This window comes from Mytilus edulis, chromosome 11 (assembly GCF_963676685.1).
Source record: "Mytilus edulis chromosome 11, xbMytEdul2.2, whole genome shotgun sequence".
In the NCBI taxonomy this organism is placed as follows: domain Eukaryota; kingdom Metazoa; phylum Mollusca; class Bivalvia; order Mytilida; family Mytilidae; genus Mytilus; species Mytilus edulis.
Window position 1 is genome coordinate 30,828,899 of NC_092354.1, and position 24,063 is coordinate 30,852,961.

The 24,063-nt window shown below is 28.3% G+C and overlaps 1 protein-coding gene across 1 annotated transcript; it reads left to right on the forward strand.

Annotated features, from left to right (window-relative positions):
• The first annotated feature begins 16,461 nt into the window (after window positions 1–16,461).
• On the forward strand, window positions 16,462–18,105 carry LOC139494175 (chromosome partition protein Smc-like). Its single transcript, XM_071282349.1, has one exon. It carries the CDS (start codon window positions 16,462–16,464, stop codon window positions 18,103–18,105), a length of 1,644 nt encoding a protein of 547 aa, XP_071138450.1.
• The last annotated feature ends 5,958 nt before the right edge of the window (window positions 18,106–24,063 follow it).

Genomic DNA, 24,063 nt, shown 5'->3' on the forward strand with positions numbered 1-24,063 from the left:
CAAACGACCGAGTTAAGGTAACATCTAATACAATTATGAATACATTTTAGAAAGTTGTCTTGGTCAATGGACCGATATAAGGTAGCATCAATTACAATTATAAAAAAAAATCAAATTTACAATAAAATGTCGAAAAGTTATCAATATACCAACAACAGGTTTGCTGTGGTATTATTTACAATTATCCTATAAATATGGTCAATTTGAAGTAACATCTGACTGAATTATCCCAAAAGTGGTAAAATATTCTGAAAAAAGTATTATAATTCTAAAATGAAGTTTTGATTTGTTCAAATTGACTTCAAATGCATTTGTCAAAACATATTAGAAAGTATGTCGGTCAAATGACCGATTTAAGGTAACATCAAATACAATTATCAATACATATTAGAAAGTTGTCTTGGTCAAATGACCGATTTAAGGTATCATCAATTACAATTTTATCAAAAAAAATATCACATTTACAGTAAAATGTCGAAAAGTTATCAATAAAACAACAACTGGTTTGCTGTTGTATTATTTACAATTATCCTATAAATATGGTCAATTGAAAGTAACATCTGAATGAATTATCTAAAAAGTGGTAAAATTTACTAAAAAAGTATTATAATTCTATAACGAAGGTTTAGTTTGTTCAAATTGACTTCAAATACATTTGTCAATACATATTAGAAAGTATTTCGGTCAAATGGCCGATTTAAGGTAACATAAAATACAATTATCAATACATAATAGAAAGTTGTCTTAATCAAATGACCGATTTAACGTATCATCAAATACAATTATCAATAATATTAGAAAGTTGTCTTGGTCAATGGACCGATTTAAGGTTACATCAATTACAATTATAAAAAAAAATCAAATTTACAGTAAAATGTCGAAAAGTTATCAACATAACAACAACTGGTTTGCTGTTGTATTATTTACAATTATCCTATAAATATGGTCAATTGAAGGTAACATCTGAATGAATTATCCAAAAAGTGGTAAAATTTACTAAAAAGTATTATAATTTTATAATAAAAGTTAAGTTGGTAAAAATTGACTTCATATGCATTTGTCAATACATATTAGAAAGTATGTCGGTCAAATGACCGATTTAAGGTAACATTTAATACAATTATCAATACATTTTAGAAAGTTGTCTTGGTCAAATGACCGATTTAAGGTCACATCAACTACATTTGTCCCCCCAAAAAATTAAAATTTCCAGTAAAATGTCGAAAAGTTATCAATATACCAACAACAAGTTTGCTGTTGTATTATTTACAATTATCCTATAAATATGGTCAATTGAAAGTAACATCTGAATGAATTATCTAAAAAGTGGTAAAATTTACTAAAAAAGTATTATAATTCTATAACGAAGGTTTAGTTTGTTCAAATTGACTTCAAATACATTTGTCAATACATATTAGAAAGTATTTCGGTCAAATGATCGATTTAAGGTAACATCGAATACAATTATCAATTCATATTAGAAAGTTGTCTTCGTCAAATGACCGATTTAAGGTAACATCAAATACAATTATCAATACATAACAGAAAGTTGTCTTAGTCAAATGACCGATTTAAGGTAACATCAAATACAATTATCAATACATATTAGACAGTTGTCTTAGTCAAATGACCGACTTATGGAACATCAATTACAATTATCCCCCCCCAAAAAAAGATCTGAATGAATTATTCAAAAATTGGTAAAATTTACTAAAAAAAGTGTTATAATTCTATAATGAAGGTTTGGTTGGTCCAAATTGACTTCAAATTCATTTGTCAATACATATTAGAAAGTATCTCGGTCAAATGACTGAGTTAGGTAACGTCAAATACAATTATCAATACATTTTAGAAAGTTGTCTTGGTCAATGGACCGATTTAAGGTATTATCAATTACAATTATCAAAATAATCAAATTTACAGTAAAACGTCGAAAAGTTATCAATGTACCAACAACAGGTTTGCCGTTGTATTATTTACAATTATTCTATAAATATGGTGAATTGAAGGTAACATCTGAATGAATTATATAAAAAGTGGTAAAATTTACTAAAAAGTGTTATAATTCTATAATGAAGGTTTGGTTGGTCCAAATTGACTTCAAATGCATTTGTCAATACATATTATAAAGTATCTCGGTCAAATGACCGATTTAAGGTAACATCTAATACAATTATCAATACATTTTAGAAAGTTGTCTTGGTCAAATGACCGATTCAAGGTAACATCAAATACAATTATCAATAAATATTAGAAAGTTGTCTTAGTCAATGGACCGAATTAAGTTAACATCAATTACAATTTAAAAAAAATCAAATTTACAGTAACATGTCGAAAAGTTATCAATATACCAACAACAGGTTTGCTGTTGTATTATTTAGAATTATTTTATAAATATGGTCAATTGAAGGTAACATCTGACTAAATTATCCAAAAAATGGTAAAATTTACTAAAAAAGTATTATAATTCTATAATGAATGTTGGGTTTGTTCAAATTGAATTATCATGCATTTGTCAATACATGTTAGAAAGTATTTCGGTCAAATGATCGATTTAAGGTAACATCAAATACAATTATCAATACATAAGAGAAAGTTGTCTTAGTCAATTGACCGATTTAAGGTAACATCAAATACAATTATCAATACATATTAGACAGTTGTCTTAGTCAAATGACCGACTTATGGAACATCAATTACAATTATCCCAAAAAAAGAAGATCTGAATGAATTATTCAAAAATTGGTAAAATTTACTAAAAAAAATGTTATAATTCTATAATGAAGGTTTGGTTGGTCCAAATTGACTTCAAATTCATTTGTCAATACATATTAGAAAGTATCTCGGTCAAATGACTGAGTTAGGTTACGTCAAATACAATTATCAATACATTTTAGAAAGTTGTCTTGGTCAATGGACCGATTTAAGGTATTATCAATTACAATTATCAAAAAAATCAAATTTACAGTAAAATGTCGAAAAGTTATCAATATACCAACAACAGGTTTGCCGTTGTATTATTTACAATTATTCTATAAATATGGTGAATTGAAGGTAACATCTGAATGAATTATCTAAAAAGTGGTAAAATTTACTAAAAAAGTATTATAATTCTATAATGAAAGTTTGGTTTGTTCAAATTGACTTCAAATGCATTTGTCAACACATGTTAGAAAGTATTTCGGTCAAAAGATCGATTTAAGGTAACATAAAATACAATAATCAATACATTTTAGAAAGTTGTCTTGGATAAATGACCGATTTAAGGTAACATCAAATACAATTATCAATAAATATTAAAAAGTCGTCTTAGTCAATGGACCGAATTAAGTTAACATCAATTACAATTAAAAAAAAATCAAATTTACAGTAAAATGTCGAAAAGTTATCAGTATACCAACAACAGGTTTGCTGTTGTATTATTTACAATTATTCTATAAATATGGTCAATTGAAGGTAACATCTGACTAAATTATCCAAAAAGTGGTAAAATTTACTAAAAAAGTATTATAATTCTATAATGAAGGTTTGGTTTGTTCAAATTGAATTCACATGCATTTGTCAATACATGTTAGAAAGTATTTCGGTCAAATGATCGATGTAAGGTAACATCAAATACAATTATCAATACATAACAGAAAGTTGTCTAAGTCAAATGACCGATTTAAGGTAACATCAAATACAATTATCAATACATATAAGAAATTTGTCTTAGTCAAATGACCGACTTATGGAACATCAATTACAATTATCCCAAAAAAAAAGGTCTGAATGAATTATTCAAAAATTGGTAAAATTTACTAAAAAAAGTGTTATAATTCTATCATGAAGGTTTGGTTGGTCCAAATTGACTTCAAATGCATTTGTCAATACATATTATAAAGTATCTCGGTCAAATGACCGATTTAAGGTAACATCTAATACAATTATCAATACATTTTAGAAAGTTGTCTTGGTCAAATGACCGATTCAAGGTAACATCAAATACAATTATCAATAAATATTAGAAAGTTGTCTTAATCAATGGACCGAATTAAGTTAACATCAATTACAATTTAAAAAAAATCAAATTTACAGTAACATGTCGAAAAGTTATCAATATACCAACAACAGGTTTGCTGTTGTATTATTTAGAATTATTTTATAAATATGGTCAATTGAAGGTAACATCTGACTAAATTATCCAAAAAATGGTAAAATTTACTAAAAAAGTATTATAATTCTATAATGAAGGTTGGGTTTGTTCAAATTGAATTATCATGCATTTGTCAATACATGTTAGAAAGTATTTCGGTCAAATGATCGATTTAAGGTAACATCAAATACAATTATCAATACATAAGAGAAAGTTGTCTTAGTCAATTGACCGATTTAAGGTAACATCAAATACAATTATCAATACATATTAGACAGTTGTCTTAGTCAAATGACCGACTTATGGAACATCAATTACAATTATCCCAAAAAAAGAAGATCTGAATGAATTATTCAAAAATTGGTAAAATTTACTAAAAAAAATGTTATAATTCTATAATGAAGGTTTGGTTGGTCCAAATTGACTTCAAATTCATTTGTCAATACATATTAGAAAGTATCTCGGTCAAATGACTGAGTTAGGTTACGTCAAATACAATTATCAATACATTTTAGAAAGTTGTCTTGGTCAATGGACCGATTTAAGGTATTATCAATTACAATTATCAAAAAAATCAAATTTACAGTAAAATGTCGAAAAGTTATCAATATACCAACAACAGGTTTGCCGTTGTATTATTTACAATTATTCTATAAATATGGTGAATTGAAGGTAACATCTGAATGAATTATCTAAAAAGTGGTAAAATTTACTAAAAAAGTATTATAATTCTATAATGAAAGTTTGGTTTGTTCAAATTGACTTCAAATGCATTTGTCAACACATGTTAGAAAGTATTTCGGTCAAAAGATCGATTTAAGGTAACATAAAATACAATAATCAATACATTTTAGAAAGTTGTCTTGGATAAATGACCGATTTAAGGTAACATCAAATACAATTATCAATAAATATTAAAAAGTCGTCTTAGTCAATGGACCGAATTAAGTTAACATCAATTACAATTAAAAAAAAATCAAATTTACAGTAAAATGTCGAAAAGTTATCAGTATACCAACAACAGGTTTGCTGTTGTATTATTTACAATTATTCTATAAATATGGTCAATTGAAGGTAACATCTGACTAAATTATCCAAAAAGTGGTAAAATTTACTAAAAAAGTATTATAATTCTATAATGAAGGTTTGGTTTGTTCAAATTGAATTCACATGCATTTGTCAATACATGTTAGAAAGTATTTCGGTCAAATGATCGATGTAAGGTAACATCAAATACAATTATCAATACATAACAGAAAGTTGTCTAAGTCAAATGACCGATTTAAGGTAACATCAAATACAATTATCAATACATATAAGAAATTTGTCTTAGTCAAATGACCGACTTATGGAACAGCAATTACAATTATCCCAAAAAAAAAGGTCTGAATGAATTATTCAAAAATTGGTAAAATTTACTAAAAAAAGTGTTATAATTCTATCATGAAGGTTTGGTTGGTCCAAATTGACTTCAAATTCATTTGTCAATACATATTAGAAAGTATCTCGGTCAAATGACTGAGTTAGGTAACGTCAAATACAATGATCAATACATTTTAGAAAGTTGTCTTGGTCAATGGACAGATTTAAGGTATTAACAATTACAATTATCAAAAAAATCAAATTTACAGTAAATTGTCGAAAAGTTATCAATATACCAACAACATGTTTGCCGTTGTATTATTTACAATTATTCTATAAATATGGTGAATTGAAGGTAACATCTGAATGAATTATCTAAAAAGTGGTAAAATTTACTAAAAAGTGTTATAATTCTATAATGAAGGTTTGGTTGGTCCAATTTGACTTCAAATGCATTTGTCAATACATATTATAAAGTATCTCGGTCAAATGACCGATTTAAGGTAACATCTACTACAATTATCAATACATTTTAGAAAGTTGTCTTGGTCAAATGACCGATTTAAGGTAATACCAATTACATTTATCCCCCCCCCCAAAAAAAATCCAAATTTCCAGTAAAATGTCGAAAAATTATCAATATACCTACAAGTTTGCTGTTGTATTATTTACAACTATACCTATAAAAATGGTCATTTGAAGGTAACATCTGAATGAATTATTCAAAAAGTGGTAAAATTTACCAAAAATGTATTATTATTCTATAATGAAGGTTTGGTTTGTTCAAATTGACTTCAAATGCATTTGTCAACACATGTTAGAAAGTATTTCGGTCAAATGATCGATTTAAGGTAAGATAAAATACAATTATCAATACACAATTGAAAGTTGTCTTAGTCAAATGACCGATTAAAGGTACCATCAAATACAATTATCAATAAATATTAGAAAGTTTTCTTGATCAATGGGCCGAATTAAGTTATCAATTACAATTATCAAAAAAAAATCAAATTTACAATAAAATTTCGGAAAAGTTATCAATATACCAACAACAGGTTTGCTGTTGTATTATTTACAATTATTCTATAAATATGGTTAATTGAAGGTAACATCTGAATGAATTATCCAAAAAGTGGTTAAATTTTCAGAAAAAGTATCAAAATTCTATAATGAAGGTTTGGTTCGTTCAAATTGAATTCACATGCATTTGTCAATACATGTCAGAAAGTATTTCGGTCAAATGATCGATTTAAGGTAACTTCAAATACAATTATGAATACATAATAGATAGTTTTCTTAGTCAAATGACCGATTAAAGGTAACATGAAATACAATAATCAATACATATTAGACAGTTGTCTTGGTCAAATGACCGAATTAAGGTAACATCAAAAACAATTATCAAAAAAAAAAATCAAATTTACAGTAAAATGTCGAAAAGTTAACAATATACCATCAACAGGTTTGCTGTTGTATTATTTACAATTATCCTATAAATATGGTCAATTGAAGGTAACATCTGAATGAATTATCTAAAAAGTGGTAAAATTTACTAAAAAGTATTATAATTCTATAATAAAGGTTTGGTTGTTCTAAATTGACTTCAAATGCATTTGTCAATACATATTAGAAAGTATCCCGGTCAAATGACCGAGCTAAGGTAACATCAAATACAATTATCAATACATTTTAGAAAGTTGTTTTGGTGAATGGACCGATTTAAGGTAACATCAATTACAATTCTCAACAAAAATCAAATTTACAGTAAAATGTCGAAAGGTTATCAATATACCAACAACAAGTTTGCTGTTGTATTATTTACAATTATTCTATAAATATGGTCAATTGAAGGTAAAATCTGAATGAATTATCCAAAAAGTGGTAAAATTTACTAAAAAAGTATTATAATTCTATAATGAAGGTTTGGTTTGTTCAAATTGAATTCACATGCATTTGTCAATACATGTTAGAAAGTATTTCGGTCAAATTATCGATTTAAGGTAACATAAAATACAATTATCAATACATTTTAGAAAGTTGTCTTAGTCAAATGACCGATTTAAGCTAACATCAAATACAATTATCAATACATATTAGAAAGTTGTTTTGGTCAATGGACCGATTTAAGGTAACATCAATTACAATTGTCAAAAAAAATCAAATTTACAGTAAAATGTCGAAAAGTTATCAATAAACCAACCACAAGTTTGCTGTTGTATTATTTACAACTATACTATAAATATGGTCAATTGAAGGTAACATCTGAATGAATTATCTAAAAAGTGGTAAAATTTACTAAAAAAGTATTATAATTCTATAATGAAGGTGTGGTTTGTTCAAATTGACTTCAAATGCATTTGTCAACACATGTTAGAAAGTATTTTGGTCACATGATCGATTTAAGGTAACATAAAATACAATTATCAATACATTTTAGAAAGTTGTCTTGGTTAAATGACCGATTTAAGGTAACATCAAATACAATTATCAATACATATTAGACAGTTGTCTTGGTCAAATGACCGATTTGAGGTAACATCAATTACAATTATCAAAAAAAAAATCAAATTTACAGTAAAATGTCGAAAAGTTAACAATATACCAACAAAAGGTTTGCTGTTGTATTATTTACAATTATTCTATAAATATGGTCAATTGAAGGTAACATCTGAATGAATTATCCAAAACGTGGTAAAATTTTCAGAAAAAGTATCATAATTTTATAATGAAGGTTTGGTTCGTTCAAATTGAATTCACATGCATTTGTCAATACATGTCAGAAAGTATTTCGGTCAAATGATCGATTTTAGGGTAACATCAAATACAATTATCAATACATAATAGATAGTTGTCTTAGTCAAATGACCGATTAAAGGTAACATGAAATACAATAATCAATACATATTAGACAGTTGTCTTGGTCAATTGACCGAATTAAGGTAACATCAAAAACAATTATAAAAAAAAAAAAAAATCAAATTTACAATAAAATGTCGAAAAGTTAACAATATACCATCAACAGGTTTGCTGTTGTATTATTTACAATTATCCTATAAATATGGTCAATTGAAGGTACCAATCTGAATGAATTATCTAAAAAGTGGTAAAATTTACTAAAATGTGTTATAATTCTATAATGAAGGTTTGGTTGGTCCAAATTGGCTTCAAATGCATTTGTCAATACATATTAGAAAGTATCTCGGTCAAATGACCGATTTAAGGTAACATCTAATACAATTATTAATACATTTTAGAAAGTTGTTTTGGTCAATGGACCGATTTAAGGTAACATCAATTACAATTATAAAAAAAAAATCAAATTTACAGTAAAATGTCGAAAAGTTATCAATATACCAACAACAAGTTTGCTGTTGTATTATTTACAACTATCCTATAAATATGGTCAATTGAAGGTAACATCTGAATGAATTATCTAAAAAGTGGTAAAATTTACTAAAAAAGTATTATAATTCTATAATGAAGGTGTGGTTTGTTCAAATTGACTTCAAATGCATTTGTCAACACATGTTAGAAAGTATTTCGGTCACATGATCGATTTAAGGTAACATAAAATACAATTATCAATACATTTTAGAAAGTTGTCTTGGTTAAATGACCGATTTAAGGTAACATCAAATACAATTATCAATACATATTAGACAGTTGTCTTGGTCAAATGACCGATTTGAGGTAACATCAATTACAATTATCAAAAAAAAAATCAAATTTACAGTAAAATGTCGAAAAGTTAACAATATACCAACAAAAGGTTTGCTGTTGTATTATTTACAATTATTCTATAAATATGGTCAATTGAAGGTAACATCTGAATGAATTATCCAAAACGTGGTAAAATTTTCAGAAAAAGTATCATAATTTTATAATGAAGGTTTGGTTCGTTCAAATTGAATTCACATGCATTTGTCAATACATGTCAGAAAGTATTTCGGTCAAATGATCGATTTTAGGGTAACATCAAATACAATTATCAATACATAATAGATAGTTGTCTTAGTCAAATGACCGATTAAAGGTAACATGAAATACAATAATCAATACATATTAGACAGTTGTCTTGGTCAATTGACCGAATTAAGGTAACATCAAAAACAATTATAAAAAAAAAAAAAAATCAAATTTACAATAAAATGTCGAAAAGTTAACAATATACCATCAACAGGTTTGCTGTTGTATTATTTACAATTATCCTATAAATATGGTCAATTGAAGGTACCAATCTGAATGAATTATCTAAAAAGTGGTAAAATTTACTAAAATGTGTTATAATTCTATAATGAAGGTTTGGTTGGTCCAAATTGGCTTCAAATGCATTTGTCAATACATATTAGAAAGTATCTCGGTCAAATGACCGATTTAAGGTAACATCTAATACAATTATTAATACATTTTAGAAAGTTGTTTTGGTCAATGGACCGATTTAAGGTAACATCAATTACAATTATAAAAAAAAAATCAAATTTACAGTAAAATGTCGAAAAGTTATCAATATACCAACAACAAGTTTGCTGTTGTATTATTTACAACTATCCTATAAATATGGTCAATTGAAGGTAACATCTGAATGAATTATCTAAAAAGTGGTAAAATTTACTAAAAAAGTATTATAATTCTATAATGAAGGTGTGGTTTGTTCAAATTGACTTCAAATGCATTTGTCAACACATGTTAGAAAGTATTTCGGTCACATGATCGATTTAAGGTAACATAAAATACAATTATCAATACATTTTAGAAAGTTGTCTTGGTCAAATGACCGATTTAAGGTCACATCAATTACATTTACCCCCCCCTCCCCAAAAAAAAAAAAATTCAAACTTCCAGTAAAATGTCGAAAAATTATCAATGTACCAACAACAGGTTTGCTGTTGTATTATTTACAACTATCCTATAAATATGGTCAATTGAAGGTAACATCTGAATGAATTATCTAAAAAGTGGTAAAATTTACTAAAAAGTATTATAATTCTATAATGAAGGTTTTGTTGTTCCAAATTGACTTCAAATGCATTTGTCAATACATATTAGAAAGTATTCCGGTCAAATGACCGAGCTAAGGTAACATCAAATACAATTATCAATACATTTTAGAAAGTTGTTTTGGTGAATGGACCGATTTAAGGTAACATCAATTACAATTCTCAACAAAAATCAAATTCACAGTAAAATGTCGAAAGGTTATTAATATACCAACAACAAGTTTGCTGTTGTATTATTTACAATTATTCTATAAATATGGTCAATTGAAGGTAAAATCTGAATAAATTATCCAAAAAGTGGTAAAATTTACTAAAAAAGTATTATAATTCTATAATGAAGGTTTGGTTTGTTCAAATTGACTTCAAATGCATTTGTCAACACATGTTAGAAAGTACTTCGGTCACATGATCGATTTAAGGTAACATAAAATACAATTATCAATACATTTTAGAAAGTTGTCTTGGTCAAATGACCGATTCAAGGTAACATCAAATACAATTACCAATAAATATTAGAAAGTTTTCTTGGTCAATGGACCGATTTAAGTTAACATCAATTACAATTATCAAAAAAAATCAAATTTACAGTAAAAGGTCGAAAAGTTATCAATATACCAGCAAAAAGGTTTGCTGTTGTATTATTTACAATTATTCTATAAATATGGTCAATTGAAGGTAACATCTGAATGATTAATCCAAAAAGTGGTAAAATTTACTAAAAAAGTATTATAATTCTATAATGAAGGTTTGGTTTGTTCAAATTGACTTCAAATGCACTTGTCAATGCATGTTAGAAAGCATTTCGGTCAAATGATCGATTTAAGGTACCATCAAATACAATTATCAATACATAATAGAAAGTTGTCTAAATCGAATGACCAATTTAAGGTAACATCAAATACAATTATCAATAAATATTAGAAAGTTGTCTTGGTCAATGGACCGATTTAAGGTAACATCAATTACAATTATCAAAAAAATCAAATTTACAGTAAAATGTCGAAAAGTTATCAATATACCAACAACAGGTTTGGTGTTGTATTATTCACAATTATTCTATAAATATGGTCAATTGAAGGTAACATCTGAATGAATTATCCAAAAAGTGGTAAAATTTACTAAAAAAGTATCATAATTCTATAATGAAGGTTTGGTTTGTTCAAATTGAATTCACATGCATTTGTCAATACATGTCAAAGTATTTCGGTCAAATGATCGATTTAAGGTAACATCACATACAATTATCAATACATAATAGAAAGTTGTCTTAGTCAAATGACCGATTTAAGGTAACATCAAATACAATTATCAATACATATTAGACAGTTGTCTTGGTCAAATGACCGATTTGAGGTAACATCAATTACAATTATCAAAAAAAAAATCAAATTTACAGTAAAATGTCGAAAAGTTAACAATATATCATCAACAGGTTTGCTGTTGTATTGTTTACAATTATCCTATAAATATGGTCAATTGAAGGTAACAATCTGAATGAATTATCTAGAAAGTGGTAAAATTTACTAAAAAGTGTTATAATTCTATAATGAAGGTTTGGTTGGTCCAAATTGGCTTCAAATCATTTGTCAATATATGTTAGAGAGTATTTCGGTCAAATGATCGATTTAAGGTAACATAAAATACAATTATAAATACATTTTAGAAAGTTGTCTTGGTCAAATGACCGATTTAAGGTAACATCAAATACAATTATCAATAAATATTAGAAAGTTGTCTTGATCAATGGACCGATTTTAGGTAACATCAATTACAAATATCAATACATTTTAGAAAGTTGTTTTGGTCAATGGACCGATTTAAAGTAACATCAATTACAATTATAAAAAAAAAATCAAATTTACAGTAAAATGTCGAAAAGTTATCAATATACCAACAACAGGTTTGCTGTTGTATTATTTACAATTATTCTATAAATATGGTCAATTGAAGGTAACATCTGAATTAATTATCCAAAAAGTGGTTAAATTTACTAAAACAGTATTATAATTCTATAATGAAGGTTTGGTTTGTTCAAATTGAATTCACATGAATTTGTCAATATATGTTAGAGTATTTCGGTCAAATGATCGATTTAAGGTAACATAAAATACAATTATCAATACATTTTAGAAAGTTGTTTTGGTCAAATGACCGATTTAAGGTAACATCAAATACAATTATCAATAAATATAAGAAAGTTGTCTTGGTCAATGGACTGATTTCAGGTAACATTAATTACAATTATAAAAAAAAATTAAATTTACAGTAAAATTTCGAAAAGTTATCAATATACCAACAACAGGGTTGCTGTTGTATTTATTACAATTATTCTATAAATATGGTCAATTGAAGGTAACATCTGAATAAATTATCCAAAAAGTGGTAAAATTTACTACAAAAGTATTATAATTCTATAATGAAGGTTTGGTTTGTTCAAATTGAATTCACATGCATTTGTTAATACATGTTAGAAAGTATTTCGGTCAAATGATCGATTTAAGGTAACATCAAATACAATTATCAATACATAATAGAAAGTTGTCTTAGTCAAATGACCGATTTAAGGTAACATCAAATACAATTATCAATACATATTAGACAGTTGTCTTGGTCAAATGACCGATTTATGGAACATCAATTACAATTATCCCAAAAAAAAGATCTGAATGAATTATCCAAAAATTGGTAGAATTTACTAAAAAAGTGTTATAATTCTATAATGAAGGTTTGGCTGTTCCAAATTGACGTCAAATGCATTTGTCAATACATATTAGAAAGTATCTCGGTCAAATGACCGAGAGTTAAGGAAACATCAAATACAATTATCAATACATTTTAGAAGTTGTCTTGATCAATGGACCGATTTAAGGTAACATCAATTACAATTACGCAGCTACGTTAATGCTGTCTTAAGGCAAATTGGCATATCCGCGCTATATAAAATGTGCTTTTAGTCGGACTCCAGTTTTCTACTTATAAGAAATAATTTCAATATAATCATAAGTTTTTATTCATATATATACCAATGCCTTTCTTTTCATGTGTAATTTTATTGTTTACTTGGTTACTATGGTAACCTGACCACCATAATGAAAATGTAAACGGACTGAAGTAAAATGGTAATGGCACACCCCGAAGATCTCCACGAAAACCAATGATGTAGTGTTCAATCTAATTAGAAGAAACTGATTTTTCGTGAAACAAGTGTTTCTTAAAGATAGTACGCTTCTACAAGTTCTGAATTTGGTAAACAATGAGGCGGATGTGCTAGAATACTGCAATCGGTGATGTTGACGTCAGTTCATTTTCAAAATTAAATAGAAAAAACAAAGAAACAGCAAGTTTTAACAAGATTTATATTTTGTTTTTCATCAATTGAAATTTTTTTACGATTTGATATGGTTAACGGCCTGTGCCAACGTCTTTTGTATTGGATGTAGCACAAGAAGAACGTGAAATGAGGCATTTAAAACATTCTGGGGATCCAGATATCAGATGAATTACTTCCCCTTGTAAACAGTACAAGTTTGACTTTGAGCAACATGATCTTTTTTAACGTTTACTCATTTATTCTGTTTTCCTATCACACATGCTATGTAATAAATTTGAAATATTAATACTGGATGCCGAGTTTATGGAAATATATAGAGTTTGTACCTATATCAACTACTTCAGAAGCCTTCGGGGGAAAAAAGGGGGGTGACAAACTTTAGGAATGACATTATGCATCAAAGATAACGTCAACATGTTAAGACTAGATTATATAAATTGGTCCTGTCATAATGCAATACATAAATTTAGCATTTAGAACTACAAGAAGAGTCTAAATAATCAAGACATCTTGGAAATCATATGTCTTTTTTTATATATTCTTCTAGTAGTCCAAATAGCTATAACATCTTGAAGGGCTATTATAGTTTTTTCTTTGACGCCTTACAACAGGAAGACATCTTTGGTTATCTGAGACACATTTAGTTGAAAGTCTATGTTGAATAACTGGTATTGACTTTTGAATCTTTATGTTGTTTGTGTGAACTCCATGTATTACTTGCTAGAAGCTAAGTTGTTCCTGATTTAAGACAATACCAGGCGCTGACAATGGTCTTTTTGGCCAAGTGAGGACATAAATGAGTGATATCTACTGATGTATATAGTCTCCGTTTGTTATCAGTATATACATTTCATGTCTAAATTCAAGAAACTATCTCACTAATTTCTTTTTCTCTATCACTGTGTAAGAGGGTTCGATTCCCTCCCTAGGCATATACATACATGTATGTAATTTCTTTGCTGGTGCAAAGTGGGCAGATAGCCTAGTGGCCCCGCACAGATCTTTAACTTTTTTCTTTCAAACACTATTGTAAACATTCATAAAAATATGGATTACTCTTGAAAACCAACTTGGTACAATGTTATAAGAAAATTAAACAAATAAAATTGGAATATTCTTAGTATTTTGGAGTCAAAGTATTTTAAACTGATTGACAAGGGGATAATTTTCCAGGATATCTTTTGGCCATGTGAATTAGTGACTCTGGGAATATTTAATGCAGTCGCTGAACCATGAAAGTGACATTTGACATATGACAGACAGAAAGTTCATAACATAAGTATTTGTATACAAAGTATGAAATATACAATCCATCTACATGCCTTCATAAATATAAAGCTTGATACAATAATTACACTGCTGCTGGATAGTAATACCTATGTTCACTCTGTGACTTTAGTCCCAGGGGAGGCAAAATTGCAATAATAAGTGCAGGCAATAATATAATATAAATAAATACATAGAGTACAATAAAATTCATAACTTACACAGTTGTATGCGGCGAGTGGGAGAGAAAATAATTTCAACAATTAATTTCAAATGTACTGTGAATCCCGAAACAAAGAAATATATAAAAGCGTCCTGTATCCGGGTAATAATTAACCAATCAAAAAGAGGAACAATTTCTTCCGAGTAAAAATTAACAGTGATTCATATGGTAATTATTCATTTTTATAAAAATCAAAAATTATACCACTTTTTTCTCTATCACATCTCTAAAGGAGTCTTCAATTACACATCATTTACAGTCGTCTTAATACATGTATTTTGAACTGAAATATTACATAATATAAATCATTTAACTAGGGCAGAATAATCTTGCTTTTCTTAGTGTTTATTATCAGTTTAATGTATCATGGAAATTATCTCCTTTTCTTAAATTATAAATATTAAAATAAGATTTTTTAAACAAAAAGGGGGAGAAAATGTCCTAGATAAATCTCCTGTTGATATTTAATTCCATTCAAAGTACTCTTTAAATTGCTTTTTTCTCTCTTTAACTGTGTATGAAGGTTCGATTCCCTCCCTAGGCAAATACATACATGTATGTAAATAATTCTTTGCTGGTGCAAAGTGGGCAGATAGCCTAGTGGCCCCACACAGTCTAAAAACTTTCATTCTTTCTAACATATATTTCAATTGTATAATTTAAAAATCAAAATGTACATAAAATTTGTAATAAAAAAATACCAAAAGGATTTGTCCATTAATAACAAAGGGAGATAATAAAAGTAATTACCTCCCTTTCAATAGTATTGCTTAGTGTGCAAAAAAAATAAATTCCTATCATTTAGTTAAATGAAATTAATTACAAAAATAATTTACAATTGTTCCTGAATATATCACATGTATATATATCATTCAAATATTCTTTAATAAAATAAATAATGATCTGACTGCGTTAGCCTCTACACATCTTTCAAAGTACAAAATAGAATCAAATAACAAAGTACATTTTACATACTACTTTTTTTGATTTTTTTGAATTTACACTTATTATTTTTGCTACAACAAATACAAAAATTAAATAATCTTTAAACATACAAAAAAAAAAACAACAATGGAGGACATAACATAATTGCAAGGTCATATCAGCAGTTGAACATTTTAGCTAATATGTGATAAAATTAAGAAAAATGAACTTGTGTAATTACGCAAAAGTGATCTTGGCAAGGTCAACTACAGAACCAGAAACTTTAAAATGGTGGAATGATCAACCAAATAAAGAAAACAAAATCCTAGTCCATGTTCCAAATCACAGCCAAAACATCAATGTCAGAGCAAGATATGAAAATTACCATGCTTTTATGCATAGCTATCCAAAGATGCATATTCAACTCCAAGAATTTAAATCCCGTATCCCAAGATTGCAAAGCTACTTAAGTAATGCCAAGTACTGGAAAAATAATAATAAAACAGGAGAAAAAAGCATATTCCTTGAAAAGCACAATCTGCTTAATTGGTGCAAGCTGTCTGAAGCAGAAAAAAAAATCCATAAAAAAGAAAATTGTGAAAAATGCACGTCCGAAATCTTTTATGCTTCACTGCACAAATATACGACACCTTCTACAATAGAAGTAAGCAATCTGTGTGAAGAACTCACGAAAAAAGTCTGTGAAAACTCAAAAGCCAAAAATATAACAAAAGCAACAAAGATCTTGCATACTCTTGAACCATTCATAGAGCACAAACTCGACACAAACATAAAAGAAACAGCATGCAAATTATATGACTTGACAAAAAAGTTAACATCAGATGAGAAACAAAAGAGAATCCACACTATTGTCTCGAAAAGTACAGAGAGAATAGCAAAAACTTTGAACAAAGAAAATGAAGAAATAAACTTTTTAGCTTCAAATAAATCTTATAAGGAATATGAGAGGGAAAGGCTCCACACCTTTTTTGAGTCAAAATCAAAGGCCAAAAAAAATCTAGCTAAGCGCTTTAAAGATGAGTCGGAAAGGAAACTAAAAAAAAGATCTAGCGTTGGAAACTTAACAAAATATACATTCAATAAAGAGGAATTCCTTAATGAATTAAAAGATCATCTTAAAACTGTCCCAATAAACTGGAATGAATGGTCTAGGAAATATAGAGTAAAAAATGTACAGGGTATTCAACCTGCAAATGGTGGACAGGTCCTCATAGAATTTGCCAAGTCACAAGGCATAGATGTTTTCATCTACAATACTGAAAAAAGAATGAGTGGCAGATACTATTTTAGACGGGTTAGACGTTCACGGCATCTCATAACAAAGCGCCTTAGAGTCCCAGTTCCTAAGTCTGCAAAAAAATTAAACAGAAATATAAAACAGAAAATTGAAAATTTTGAATTGGACATTGGTGTTGCCATTGCCCCCAAAGTATTCGACCAAAACAAAATTACTCAAGATGGCGAACTAGAAACAAATACAGTTAAAATATATGGTCGTATGATTCCAATGAAACAAATTTCAGAGGAATTCACAAAAGAACAAGACAATATGGATGTTTTCAGGGTAAATACTAATAAAAACAAAGTGTACCGCCATTTGAAATTCTGGCATGACCACTCAGACATTCTGAACAGAACCTACTTTTCTGTTATGGTTCAATGCTTATACGATAAAGATTTATATTTGACAAATGAGGAGTATGCAGAAAAATTTCCTGAGAGAAAATCTGTTGATGTCCAAGGTTTGGTAGAAAAACCAAAAATGTATATCTTTGGACAATCAAAAAGTAAAGACATTGACCAGTTATCATACAGCAAAACAAGAGCAGATGATCTACAGTCCTAAGAAACACCAACAATAAGTAATTGTAAAACAGAAATACATGATATTCTTAGAATTTTTACTGGAGACAATCCCGCTAGACAATTTGAAGCTGGCCATAAAAGAGGGGGAAATTATACATGTCTGTGTGGTATTATGGCCAAAAACCACTTGAGCATTGACTGCTGCTATAGAAAGCAAACGCCATCAATACAAGAACGTATGACAATATTAAAAAATGGGGTAGTTTGGAAAGATTTTGATATGGAAACTAACATAAATCAATTTAACGAATTAAAAAAAGAAGAAATTGAAACTGAATTAGACACAAGGAGGATAGATATTGACCATAGAAAAATGAACAAAAAAGATCTACAGGACTTACTTTCTGAAACTTTACAGGGAAAACAGAGACCGCCTGCTTTAATATGTCCTTCCTTTCATTCAAACTCCTACAAACTTGTTGAAAATTATGAAATATCAAACTGTGAACCATTACATGACATAACCAACGTTGTTCAAAATTTATTAACAGAACTTCCCTGCCATCTTGAACCAGCTGTAGTCCAAAAAGAATACCAAATTTTTTTTGAAGTAACAATAGGGGACAAAAATCAAATAAAATGAAGTGATGCCCGATTGTATGCCGTTAAACTTGCTCATTTCACACAGACCAAGTATGAAGATGGACTGGTTAATGCTGACCTTGTTGCAATATGTAATAGTCTAGTGGAAATCATCAGCATATGTTACAGTTCAGCAAGTCAAAGATCTCCAAGACAGGTACTCCGCTTATATAACCAGTGCTTTCTTTTTGGTGTACTGGTAATATATGTCATCGGAAATCCAAAAAAAATGACAAGCAGAAAATTTTATGGTTCCCATTTCCATAGCCTTGTGGTTCATTTCCCAGAAATGTATCGAATATTTTGTCTGCGTTCCTTGATACCAGAAGCTGAAGAGAGAACATTCGGTGATTTGAGGAACATATCTTTAAGGACCACTAACAGGCAGGCAAAATATATTGTAGACAACTGTATGCTTCGGTTAAAGGCAAGAGAAAAAATTGATGATGATGATAGGTTGGATTCCTTCAAACGTCAGGAATCTATTATAAGTAAGCAGGAACATTTACTTCCACAAAGAGGAAACACAATAATTCCTGCTCAAATAGTTACAACAAGATCAACCTTAATTCAAGCTCACTATGAGAGGATATCTGATTTTCTTGTCTGTGGAAAACATGTCTGGTGGCAGGTGAATGATGGTAACATAGAGTTTTTAGAGGGTCCAGATGAGGAGGAGTATCGTTCTAGTGGTCCAACTCTGCATCACTTCAGCACTTCCAACCTGAAAACAGAATATGAATACTTAAACATAAATTGGGAGAAATGTGTCGACAAGATATCAGAAGGCAATTTCCAACTACCATGTGTTAAAATTAAAGTATACAAGGAAGGGCAGTTGTCAAAAGTAATGAATACAGATCTGGACCTGGAAGAAGAAACTGAATTTTGAAGGTCCCTATATTAGAAAACATTTATACCTTTTTTTTAACAATTGAGATCATTCAAATATAAAGTGAAAAGCATAAAGTACCTGGAAAATCTCATCTAATATGATCATTAAAAGTATTTAAAGTAAATGTTTAGATTTTAATTGTGTAATTAAGGTCACAATAAAACTACCTGCAGTCTTTGAATTGAAATTGTTGAAATTAACCATTGGATGCATTTGAATGAAAGTGTACATTGTTGGTCACAGGTTAAAAAAGTAATGAGAAAAGTAACATAAACACCATAGTTTCATTTATACCAGCTTTTGTCTTTCCTGGATTTGTAATTGGAAAAACATATATACATATTTATATCTAAAAATATAGATCTACAACAACAAAATATTATTCTATCCTGTTTAACAGCTGGTGTCTTTTGTAAATGACAACAAATGGTTGGATCCTCATATTAATGAAGTTAGCAAATATTTGATTTAGCAATGCAATTTTTTGTGAGACTTTCTTTTTAAAAGAATAATTGTATGTATACTTTCATCTTAGTACAATACCTTTTTTACAAAGACTGAATTTCACGGATTTAAAAAAAAAACAAAACTGCTTTATGAGGGGAGGTAATATAATTTTAAAAGGGAATTGCCATAATAATTTACAACTACATTACATATTTGTAGATGAAGAGACCATTCCATCCAACAGCAGTAATGACAGTGAGGGGTCTACACCACAGGACATTGAGAAACAGCATGGTTAGTTGCACTGAAAAAAAAGATTTTTTTTTAGCAATTGTTAATGGTATACAAAACATAATGACATATGCTATTTTTTAAAATTTACCCATTAATCAAAATCATAAATCAGCTGGTAAAGCCATACATTATTCTTTCATTGGCACAAACACAATATGCAATGCAAATTTAATGCTAAAGTGTAGTTTACAGAATTTGAAAATGTTTACTTTTCCTTTCAATTCGTGTCTATATTTTGTTATTGTCTAATAATTGTTGAGCGATAATAATATGTGTTTAAAACTAATTGCTATATATGTATGCTGAAAATATGGTTGGTTTTTGCAGTGTCTCCATGTGAGTTAATTTTGAGGGCTGAAATTCTTGAAAAAAAAAATGCATTAACTAGGATACACATTTGAATAAATTTAGCCACAAAATGTCAATTATCGTAATTTAACAGTCACATGAAGACATGAGAAATAGTGTGCTTCATGAGGGATTTTTACAACATATCAGAATAATAGTTTGTTTGCAGTTGATCTTGTGATGAATGTTTTTAATTCTGTATTAAACAAAGCAAATCTACAATTAAAATTTACAATTCATACTTGTATTCTTTAGATATTAATCCTGTACTGAACATTAATGGAAATCCATCTGTAGAGATGACATCTAATCACGACAAGATGCCTGGTAAGCTAAAACATATTAAAAAGTGGAGAAATTTCAATTATGTCCTTTTTTTATTATATTCTTTTGAACATTTCCCGATCAATTATTTAAGATTTGATTTAAACAAAGTCATTTGGGTATCTGGTGAAAACGACATCAATGGTTGGCTTATATATTTGACGAAATAAGCAAATATTTGATTTTTGGATGCAATTTATTCATGAGACTTTTCTTTTAAATGAATTCATGTATGAAACTTCATTTTGGAACAATACATTTTTTACGAAGATAGAAAAAAAAAATTCACTTATTATTTTAATTAAACTGTACTTTATAAGGGGAGGTAATCTAATTTGAAAAAATGAAATACTGGCTGAACTTAAATATCTATTGTTCAACAGTGATTTTATATTGTAAGTTGAGATCAGACATCATGGATACTCTAAGGATCATTTAACAAAATAAAAGAGTTCCCATTGCCATAATAATTCACAATGTTCTACATTACATATTTTTAGATGAGGAGACCATTCCATCCAACAGCAGTAATAACAGTGAGGGGTCTTCACCACAGGACATTGAGAAACACCATGGTAAGTTGCACTGAAAAATAAAAGGATTTTCAACAAATCTTTGATCTAGATGCAATTTAATTGTGAGATTTTTCTTTCTATTTTTGTCTTTTTATAGAATAAATGTATGAAATTTCATCTTAGGAAAAAGAAGCATTCCATTTTTTATTTCCTTTTCAGATAGTGTCAATATTCCAGGGATATCCACACCAGACAGAGAAGCAAGTTCAAAACTGACAATTAGTAAGTTGACTAATGTATGAAGATAATATACTCATTTAAACTAGTGCTAATGATACATTGTAAAAGGAATCAGATTTAAAAAAGAACCTGCTTTATGAGGGGAGGTAATCTAATTTTAAAAGGGAATTGCCATAATAATTTACAACTACATTACATATTTTTAGATGAAGAGACCATTCCATCGAACAGCAGTAATGACTGTGAGGGGTCTACACCACAGGACATCGAGAAACAGCATGGTAAGTTGCACTGAAACAAAATAGTTTTTTAGCAATCGTTAATCGTATACAAAATATAATGACATATGCTATTTTTTTAAATTTACCCATTAATCAAAATCATAAATCAGCTGGTTAATCTTTGATCTAGATGCAATTTAATTGTGAGATTTTTCTATCTATTTATGTCTTTTTATAGAATAACTGTATATTATTTCATCTGAGTAAAAAGCATGCATTCCATTTTTTATTTCCTTTTCAGACAGTGTCAATATTCCAGGGAGATCCACACCAGACAGAGAAGCAAGTTCAAAACTGACAATTAGTAAGTTGACTAATGTATGAAGATAATATACTCATTTAAACTAGTACAAATGATACATTGTAAAAGGGATCAGATTGTTTTATTGTTTGTTATTTTCTTGGATATTCTCTTGGCGTGTGAGATTTAAATGTTTTGTTTGTTTTGTGTGATTAAAAAAATGTTTTAAATCTTAATTATTAAAATTTCTTTTGTAGACACAAATACCATACCAATATCAAAGAATAACAGTGATCCATCCACTGAGCTGATGCCACTTGATCACATCAACCAACCCTCGTAAGTCCTGTTGGTACAAAAGTACAAATGAAGATGATAATCCATTAATGATGTTATTAAATGTTTTTGATTATAAATTGTTATCAGTGGCAGATCTAGAAATTATCATAAGTGGGTCCCACTGGCTGCCTAATAGGGGACTGGATCTCGTCACACTTCAGTGATTTCCTATATAACCAACCAAAATTTTTCTCAAAAGCCCCCCCCCCCTAAATCCACCTCTGGTTATAAACAGATGGTAGAGTTTTCCCTTTTTATAACTTTAAAATCAAGTAGACAATATAATGCAATTTCAGATTTTTTTTTATAATGCAAAAATTAATTTGTTTAACATCTAATTTGTTTTGCAGTATTTTCTACAATTGTAATAACCAAATTTGCATTTCTGTTCATTGTTCATCAATCACAATAATATACATGATAAGTGTACTCAGTAATGTAGTACCTGTATCTAGAGCTATCTTTTTTTAGATGAAGTTATTCAGACATTACCAATCCCATTCAGTAGTGACAACAGATGCTACACCAATGATATGACAGAAATTTACAGTAAAATGTTGAAAAAATTATCAATTACATGTAAGATCAAATCGGAATGAATATCAAAAAGTAGAAAAATACTGAAAAAATAATACTGACAAAGTGGTATAATTTTTAAATAAAGCTGTGGTTGTTTCAATTTTACTTCTAATCCATTTGTCAATACATATTAGAAAATTATCTTGATCAAATGACTAATTTAAAGTAACATCGTATACAATTATCCCAAAAAAAAAGGTCAAATTAACAGTGAAATGTTGAAAGATTACCAATAAAGGTCAAATCTGAATGAAAATCAAAAAGTAGAAAAAAATTACTGAAAAAATAGTACTGAGAAAATGGTGTAATTTTTAAAGAAAGTTTTGGTTGTTTCAATTTTACTTCTAATACATTTGTCAATACGTATTAGAAACTTGTTTGATCAAACGACCGATTTAAAGTTACATCGTATACAATTATCCAAAAAAAGGTCAAATTAACAGTAAAATGTTAAAAAATTACCAATAAAGGTCAAATCTGAATGAATATAAAAAAGTATAAAAAATTACTGAAAAAATAGGACTGAGAAAATGATGTAATTTTTAAATGAAGCTGTGGTTGTTTCAATTTTACTTCTAACACATTTGTCAATACATATAAGAAATTCATCTTGATCAAATGACCGATTTAAGGTAACATCGTTTACAATTATTCAAAAAAATGTCAAATTTACAGTAGAATGTTCTAAAAATTACCAATAAAGGTCAAATCTGAATGAATATCAAAAAGAAGAATTTACTGAAACAATAATAATGAGAAAATTAGTTAATTTGTAAATAAAGCTGTGGTTGTTTCAATTTTACTTCTAATACATTTGTCAATACATATTAAAAATTTGTCTTGATCAAATTAC

What these genes read in the sequence shown, in the direction of transcription:
- LOC139494175 (XM_071282349.1), top strand. Translation starts at nt 16,462, where the DNA reads ATGAACTTGTGTAATTACGCAAAAGTGATCTTGGCAAGGTCAACTACA.